This window comes from Pavona decussata, unplaced genomic scaffold, assembly GCF_977016875.1.
Source record: "Pavona decussata unplaced genomic scaffold, jaPavDecu1.1 SCAFFOLD_179, whole genome shotgun sequence".
NCBI classification, from domain to species: Eukaryota; Metazoa; Cnidaria; class Anthozoa; order Scleractinia; family Agariciidae; genus Pavona; species Pavona decussata.
In genome coordinates, this window is record NW_028145589.1 from 37971 (window position 1) to 47500 (window position 9530).

General features: G+C 40.0%; 1 protein-coding gene and 1 pseudogene across 1 annotated transcript; one reads left to right on the forward strand and one right to left on the reverse strand.

Annotated features, from left to right (window-relative positions):
• Positions 1-4029: 4029 nt before the first annotated feature.
• On the reverse strand, positions 4030-6712 carry LOC146463255 (E3 ubiquitin-protein ligase TRIM71-like). The gene has a single exon (XM_085084648.1). The coding sequence runs from the start codon at positions 6710-6712 to the stop codon at positions 4667-4669; it is 2046 nt and encodes a 681-aa protein (XP_084940774.1). The 3' UTR covers positions 4030-4666.
• Positions 6713-7590: 878 nt separating this feature from the next.
• LOC146463256 (uncharacterized) overlaps positions 7591-9530 on the forward strand; it is a 1996-nt pseudogene continuing 56 nt past the window's right edge.

Consider the following 9530-nt stretch of genomic DNA (forward strand, 5'->3'; position numbering starts at 1 on the left):
ACATTAGTCTGTTCGTTTCTTCCTGTAAGAGTGTGATCGACCCTCGTTACGATTGTTGTTAATGGCTTGTTCACACTGGCTCTGGATCAACAGATACAGTGCCAAACCCTTCCGAAACCGACCGACACGGCGGAAACGAAGGGGAGGGGGGTACTCCCCTGTATAATCTATATAGGTATGTGCGGCTTCAATGGGTATAGTTTATGAGCCGTTTTGGTCTGAAATAGGGTATAGATTTTAATCATTTTGGTCTGAAGTCTGAAAACGGTATGGATTCTAGAAACGAGGCCTGAAAAAGGGTACTGGAAAATTCCATAGTTTGGTCTGAAATAGGGTCAGGGTAACTGAGCCACAAAACCCCACCAAGAATATCCTCGAGATACGAACTTCCAGCAACCAAACGTGTTATTTTGTTGCGTGTCTTACGCCAACTCAAGTCACGTGACAAAACAAACGCCATCACTCTGTAAAGATTTCGTGACTGAATATCAATGGAGTGAGTGTATTCACGACCTGCGTGAATACACTATAATCTAAATGCTTGGTTATAATCTTGAAAGTTAATAAAACAGTTGTCTCGACGTTTTCTAATTTTATCACGATTCGAATTTCAAGTATGATCGATAAATCAATGCTGAAAATCACCTTTGTCGTGTCAGTTCATGATGTCATCAGTTAATGAATTTTTCATTGCCGTTTAATATTTGGAGTTCATAAGTTTGAAATGAAAGAAAGTATCACCTAAAATACGGTGACTCATCAAAGTACACTCAATTTCACGGTTCTCCATCTTGATCCTGAGTCAGCTTCGAAAACAAAACAAACACAGAGTCAGTATTAGAGCCTCATAGTGATAAAGAACAGGGCCCAGTTGCTGGAAGCATGGTTAGCGCTAACCCGGGTTAAAAACCATGACAACCTATAGGTTTTAATACCTCTTAATCAATGGTTAGCACTAACCATGCTTCGAGCAACTCAGCCCAGGCCGTTAATTCATGATACCTCGAAAACAAAGTAGGCCGGCCTGTGAACCAGTGCAAAAACACGCTAATGTGTGCCTCACCAAATTAAGGACACCTCTTCAGTTCACCACATGTGCACTTCCCCAAACATCGTCTCTCTTATGGATTAGAAGTGAAACACGCAAGCTTGTGCATTTGCTCCCCGGCACAATCCCGTCCCCAGGACTATCTTTGCTTTCAAGGAATGGTTGCCCGGTTGAATGAAACCGTTGAATATCGGGCCTAAGTCGTTGTTCGGATGCTGAGCCGCTGTTAGTGGGATTTTGTTCTGAATTCCATAAGAATGGAGAAGGTTCGCTGTGTACCTGGATATTGGGTACGGCTGCGTTCATGTAAGGATACGAGAAAAGGGTCCTGAACAGGTAAAATTAGGAACCGGGATTTGTCCTTTTTATACTGAAAACATGGGAATTGACACAACGAGAATGGGATCTGATCACTGGAACTGGGAAAAATCGCTCGGAATGTGAACATCTTTTATCTCCTGTTGTTAATCAAAGACTCCTGTGAGCCAACTCGTAAATGCGGAAGTGAACAGTGGTAACCGTAACGCAGAACTCGCATCAAACTACGCTATAAGGATTCGTGGACGCCGTACGGGAATGAAGTGTCACGCGAAAGGTATAGAACATTCTTTGCATTGTGTTGGGTTGGCCAAGGAGTCGAAATATCAATCGAATTTTACAAGAAAGCCATTATGGCTTATCTTATTTATTCCTCATTTATATCTCATGCTACACCGCCTTGATTTTTTTGCGGTTCGTCTCACCGAGATGTTCTCCGGAAAAATTTGGGGCCATGGTCCCTAAACTTTTTTAACACTTTTCGTAAGTTTTGTATTTTTGAGGTAAGTTTATATTTTGAAAACTGTTTGGAGCCTTAAGAGTGGTAGGCTTTCAAAAGTGAAAAAAGAAAAAGAAGAAAATTTATTTTTTCTATCGATCCCAAAGTAAACCTGAACCCGAGCCCTCCTACTCGCAGAGATTATTTTTTTCTATTCAACAATTATCTCCGGTGTCTAACTATCTGGCACCCCTTGCGTAACGATTTTAACAGCCAAAATGACTTCGGACCGCCGAAGACTAAGAATAACCGAATGAGCTGGCTAAAAAGTAATAAACTATTGGCTTTGAGTATAAAGAGTACTGCAGAGCCTGTGATACGCCATTGATGTATGGTCACGGAGCCGCGGTGGATTGTATTGTAGAAGCAAGTTCTTTTCTGGCTGTTTGTTTCTTGGTTTTGCTGCTGTTTTTTACAAATGAATATGGATATCCGATGAAGACAAGACCTGATGGTCAGTCAATACCAGCAGTGCCCACCCCACCCACCCTCCCTTTCCGTCTGGGTATTGATGAGGCATTTTTCCTCACTGAATGTCCTAGCAGCCGGGCATTTGTCCACCCCAGAGCCGGGTGGGCTCAGTCAAATGAGACATAATTATAGAAACATAACAGTGAACTGCATAATATTTTGTGATTGTCGGATACTTCATGGAATTCGCCGTTAAAATTGAATGGACTCTTACACAAACCTAGTGTAAGGACTCTTACGCAAGCCTTGTGTAAGGACTCTTACACAAGCCTTGTGTAAGGACTCTTACACAAGCCTTGTGTAAGGGTTCTTACACAAGCCTTGTGTAAGGACTCTTACGCAAGCCTTGTGTAAGGACTCTTACACAAGCCTTGTGTAAGGATTCTTAAACAAGCCTTGTGTAAGGACTTACGCAAGCCTTGTGTAAGGACTCTTACACAAGCCTTGTGTAAGGACTCTTACACAACCCTTGTGTAAGGACTCTTACACAAGCCTTGTGTAAGGGTTCTTACACAAGCCTTGTGTAAGGACTCTTACGCATGCCTTGTGTAAGGACTCTTACACAAGCCTTGTGTAAGGACCCTTACGCAAGCCTTGTGTAAGGATTCTCATACAAGCATTGTGTAAGGACTCTTACACAAGACTCTTACACAAGCCTCGTGTAAGGACTCTTACACAAGACTCTTACACAAGCCTTGTGTAAGGACTATTACACAAGCCTTCCGTAAGGACACTTGCACAAGCCTTGTGTAAGTATCTTATACAAGCCTTGTGTAAGCCTTCGTACGCCTTCTTTAAGGACTCTGATACAAGCCTTCTGTAAGTATCTTACACAAGCCTTGTACACAAAAGACAACGACAACCAACAAGGCTTAAGTGTTAAAGAAGGCGTTCGTAACAAGGACGCTTAGAAATTAGCTATTTTAATTCAAGTGCGTTATTTAGCGACGCAGGAGCTAAAATAAGATAATTTTTGTGAGTGTAATGTATAAGGTGCTGTTTATTATATTCTGCTACTGTTTTTACATAAGGTTCTGTTCCCAGCTGCTAAGAATGATCCTTTGTTTCATTACTCCTGATAAACCCCCTTTGGGGAGAGAATAATTAAGTATATTATCATCATCATCATCATCATCATCATCATCATTACTGAATGACTGAGCATTGTTTAGTTCGGAAAATTGTGAGCTTTAATCTAACAGAAATGATATAACCTCTTGGCTTCTTTCGCGTCTGAAGGGTTAACTTGGATTACAGCTATTGACATGCCAGGACAATAATGCTACACTCTGTAATAGACTCCCAGAAATTATTAGAAAATGCAAAAATTACAGTATTTTCCTGAGACTGTCCAAGACTTAACCGCGCTTTAATACTTGCTTACTTGTTTTTCAATTTTCCACGAACTACATAGGTAATTTAACATAAAAAGCAATAAATATTCGATTTGTCTATTTCATGCTTGGTTAATTTTGCTAGACTGAGAACACGATTAGGAGCACTTCATAATGTAAATTTAGTAATCAAGTAGTGATTATTGCTGATATGTTTTTTTTTTTTATTTTTTTTTCTCATAGTCGTTGTTCCTTCTTCTTTTATCTCAAAAGATTGAAGTCCAAATGCAGAAATAAAAGTTCCATTCCCACTCCAAACTGACCATCATCAAACATAATTATACGTCACACACATTTATTTACACCTCATTTCATGGTATATTACAAATCTACTTGCAAGTAAATATAAATTTACTTGTGTGTCACAAAACATTCTGTCCCTTGCAGTGTTAATTTCATTACCTCGTACACTGACATGCTAAAAACATTCAATAGAGTGAAATCACTTGAAAATATATTGTAGAACACATTTATTTACAATCACTAGCTTTGCCCTATAATGTACTAATTTTCTTAAGCCGCCTGTTTAACAGGATTCAGCTACTTACAGTAAATTATATAAGAGACCAAAAATTTAAGGAATATTCTCGGCCTTTTGAGCCCTTAAAAACATTCCTTTTAACAAAATCTATGTTACAAGCAAAAAGATAACTGTTTCGTAATAAAGTAATAATACATAATGTAGTCATAGTAGAAAGCAATAAATGATATAACCATCTTAGTTTTAAACTGCTCAACAGCTCATTCATTTATAAAATCTCTGTTGCCCAAGAAAACAATCAAATAAAAGACATCATTTGAGATGTAACCCGCTACTGGCCTCTAGAAAACGTTACAAATATAATTATTTCTCAAAATTGTCTTCTTACAAAAATGCAGAAATTTCTGAATCAACAATAAGTATTTTATCACAGTATTTGTTTCACAGGTGAGATATTATATGAGCTCAAATATCTGGATTCGGTGGTTTTCCGTGTCAGACACAACTATCCTCCCATCACTAAGATTTGCTGTAGACACTGGCCAATTTAGCTCTCCTTTTCCACTGCCTTTTGTTCCAAACTTTGTTACAAACTTTCCGCTCAACTCGAACACCTGAACCCTGTGATTCCCTGAATCACAAACCATCAGATGTCCCTCTCTGTTAACCGACAAGTAACCAGGACGAATGAACTCACCCTCCTTGTTCCCCTCCTTACCGAATTTAAAAACAAAATTTCCCTCCAGATCAAACACTTTGATACAGTGTTCACCCCAGTCTGAGACTATAGAATATTGCTCCGTCTGGATACAGTGATAGGGAAGGGACAACGAGCCTTGTCCACCAAATTTACGTTTGAACTGCCCACGAGAGGAAAATATCTTAATTAATTGGTTACCTTTATCAGCAACAATAATATCACCTTTACTGATGACAGATAAACCGTCAGGATTGTGAAGCTGCTGATCAGGGTCTCCTTTCGCACCAAGCTTGGTAAGAAACTCGCCATTCCTACTGAAAACTTGGACCCTGTTGTTATTTTCGTCTGCCACTATAATATTGCCATTGTTATCAAATGCTATCCCTGAAGGGCAGTTAAATTCACCGGGATTACGTCCCTCTCTGCCAAACGATCTTAAGTGGGTACCGTCACTACTGAATACCGATACCCTGCGGTTATTTAAGTCAGTTACTGCTATTTCATTTTCATTATTCACTGCCACTCCCCATGGTCCAGAAAGCTTTCCAACAGACTGACCGTATTCTCCAAAAGAAAGCACAGGTTTGAATTGACTGGTTTGGGTCTTAACATTAACAGAACTGCCACGGACGTGTTTTCCTTCAAACCCACTAATTGCTTTACTATTTTCTTTTCCTTCTGCACCTGATTGCTGCGTCTTAATTTCGTTAAGAACAGTTTTTACAGTACCGATCCCCTTAGTGTTTAAAATCCTAAGTAAATCTTTATTTTCAGTAAAATTAAACTGAGGGATGCGTTCAAGGTCACTTTTACCTTGGGCTTCTTGTTCCTGAAGGATTGTGTCAAATGTTTCATTAAATCCCAGGATTTCAACGCTAGAGCTTCGTCTCAAGACTTGTCTGGTTTCCTCGATAGCTGATTCAATAATATGAAGTTGATTTTCAGCTTCGCCTTTTCTCCACGCGAAACAATCGAGCGATTCTTTCGCTTGGTTATCAACTGCGCCAAAAATGTCCTGCTTCCTCGCTTCAATGATTGCCATCATCTGATCCGCAGTCGCTTGCACTTTGCTTTTTACGTCAGCTACTTGCACCTGAACAGTAATGCTGTTTTGGTTGAGTTCGCTGATTTCATTTCTCTTTTCCTCTGCTTTCTCGTCAAGCGATTTAATAAGAGACTCCATTCGTAGCCTGTGTTCATTTGCTCCATCTTCCAGAAGCACTTTGGTGTGACCTTCGTGCTCTGTTAAGGCACAAGCGTTGCAAATGGCAACTTTACATTTCTTGCAAAAGAATTTAAGCGCTTCGTTTTCGTGGCGTTTAATCTGGCAAAACGCTGGTCGCTTTAAAACGTCTTCAATGTCCTGATCTTGAAAATCGTTTATCGCCAACACTCGATGTTCTTTATTTGCTCGGATTATATTATGTCCCGTGATGCACCCTTCACACCAGAAGGCGCAACAATGGAAACAGTAGATACAGTTGGCGCTTCTCTTGTCGCAGTTTCCACACTTCACACCAGCTGTGTTGCACTCTTTAATGGCCAACACATCCAGAAGGCTGTTTATTCTGAAGTTGGTGGGAAACTCGCTGGGATTTCCACTTCCTGGGATCCTAATTTCCTTGCGGCATTCTGGACATGATATGATATCTTGACTTGGACTCGTCCGATGAATCCCGTTCAGACATTTAAGACAGAAGCTGTGCAAGCAAGGCAGCTGTTTTGGCTCAGTAAAGGAGCACATACACACAGAACAGGATACTTCATCATGGAGATTATCGAGCAAAGTCTTAATATCCATAACGAAGGGCGCGAAGAGAAGGTTTGGAATTCAAAATGATGCAGTTGAGAGATCAATGAAGTTTTGTCTGGTGACGGGATGATCATGATGTTATTTGTTATCAGACTTATAATACCAGTATTAACCAATCACAGAGCGATCACTGCATTGTTTTGACGTAACATTGAAAAATAATGATTTCAAAAATATACTGAATTTCTAGGAATTGTGTATTACATTGTATGCGCTCAAGAAAGCATGACTTTTTAAGAAGCTGTCAAGATGTTTTCACATCAGACTGCCTTAGGGCGATGTTTGAGAGATTTAATTTTCTGCGTCTGTTTTCCTTTACACTTGTGAGGTTTTATCCTTTAAAGTTGGCTTTCCTTTTGCCCCAGTCAAATGAGAAAAAGGTTTTTATTTCCAGTATCACGGAATGAAATCGAGCGTCTTGAAAACCAAACAACCTTTTAGTATCTACGAAAGCTCGTTTGACCGAGACGCGGGGTTGCACGAAATGATTATTCAACTATCGTTAATCTAGCCTGTGAACAAAACCTTTCTGTGGAGAGTAGGGTGAAAAGAAAAGCCCCTCTCCGGCCGGCCTTCCTTCTCGACCCCTGTAATAGAAAAAAATTATTGCAAGACGCAAAATTCTTAAAAGATGCGCGAAGGAGAGGGCGAGGGAACGAAAACGAGGGGGTCCCTCGCTCGTCTCTCTAGAAGCCTGGAACAGGCTAAGCACACTGAAGTAATTATTTCAAAGCTCTGAAACTCCTCAAGGAGAGCAAGGATGACAAAAGTTGTTGTAGAACCAAAAGCAAAGAGATTACTTTGACAAATCATAACAGACGTAAACAGCGCAATGAGCCAATCACAATGATGATTATTCAACCATTATGGCGGACGGACGTTCACCGTGTAGCTCTGATGCTGATGCCGTTCATGTTTTAGAAACCGAGTCCTCCTCGCTCAATCCTGAGTCTTGTGAGCTAGAGTATCTTCATCTTAATAACGGAAAGTTGGTATGGATGAATGACTTGGATACACTAAAGAAATTCGTAGAAAATGTTTTAAAATTGCAAGGAAAGTGGCTAGCGCCTGGTGGACACAAAGCAATTTAAATATTCAAATGACAATGTTATCATCAATTGGTACAGCAAGAAAAAGCGAACTCTGCTTTTTCAGGGCCGCGATGATCCCGCTTTAAAGGATTTACTGATTGAATTAGTCCACAAGAAACCGAAAGAGACAACTGAAACGCAAGATGCCAATTCTCTGAGCTCCACCGAACAATCATTTCAACCATCTACATTATTGCAAGAGACCGACAGTGGTCAATGTAATTTTCAAACGTCTACTGATGGTGATGGCCTGCTAAATGGCCCTGAAGTACGATCAAATTCAGAAATCATTGCCGATATTGAGGGATTAAAACTTGATTTGCTGATCCTACAGAAGCAAGTTCAAGAAAATACAAAGCTATTGTCGATGCCGGTGATAATATTCAAAAACAAGATCGAAATGCTTTAGGTGTCGAACTCATCGACTACAAAAAGAAGTGTGAAAAGCTATTATCCTCTATATCCAAAAAAGACAATACAATTAACGATTTGGAAGAAAAATCTTTGTTCCTCGAAAGCCGAGTTCTGTCATTAGAGCAGGAAAATGATTTTAAAGCTGGCATTATCAATCATTACGCGAGAAAAGAGTGAAGTTGAGTACAATCAACCACAATCGAGTGATCGTTGGTCCGTAGAAAAGACGCGCCCAAGAAGTACAAATGCAAAACATAGCCAGAAAACAACGCCCGCTAACATAATTCAAACCTGTAACAGATTTGAGCCTCTTCGAGTTGATGATCAAATCGAAAGAAACGGAAGCAGCCAAAATGGGAATGGCGTTGTCACAGGTCACAAAACATCGTCTTCGTCCTCGAGGATCAGAACGCGAAACACTAACTTAAAGGGCCCTAGTCAGCCACACCTTTGTTTTTGTTTATATGCGAGAGCATGTCGAAATGAACGAAATCACTGTGAAACTACTAAAGATAATGAGACATATTTTCAGGAACACAACTTACAGTAAAGCAATAAGATTTCGCTTCACCATGCAATATCAATAATTTCGATGGCATCGAAAATGGCGGAGGCTGACTAGGGTCCTTTAATCAATCCGTCAAATCAGCATGACCATTTACAGCCCATAGCCACCTTTCCGAGATGCACAACGCAAGACACGAAGAATCATTTATTTATTTATTTATTCACCACGACATACAAACATAGAAAGTTACAATGAATAATAGACTAGGATTACAAGTACATAAGTTTAGAGTAAATAAAAAATAGTAAAAGAAGTAAGAAGTGGCGAGGAGACCTCAAGAAACCCCCGGGCTTATACTGAGAGGTCTCCTCGGAGATATGTTGGGACTTTAAGACCAGTTAAGACATTGTGCTGAGATTTTTTAACATACGGTGGTGGTAAGACTATAAAAACATAACAGAGTCGGACGTTTCATGCAATTAACTGAGGAAATCAAGAAGCTTTCTTTTGAAGGTGGATAGACTAGGGGAAGACGTAATTGATAATGGCAAAGCATTCCATATTTTTGGCCCTCTATAGAGTATAGTAAATTGCTTGATATTAGTTCGGCAGGTGTGAGGTCGAAAATGAGCTGAGGTTCTGGTATCATAATTATGAATTTGACCACCAGTCGGAAATATCAAGCCACTACTACGCAGAAACCCAGATGAGATAATTATCCATGTGGGAACCAATAGTTTACGATCCTCCAATACTCCTCGTGAATGTGCAGTACAACTGATTGACCTAGCCG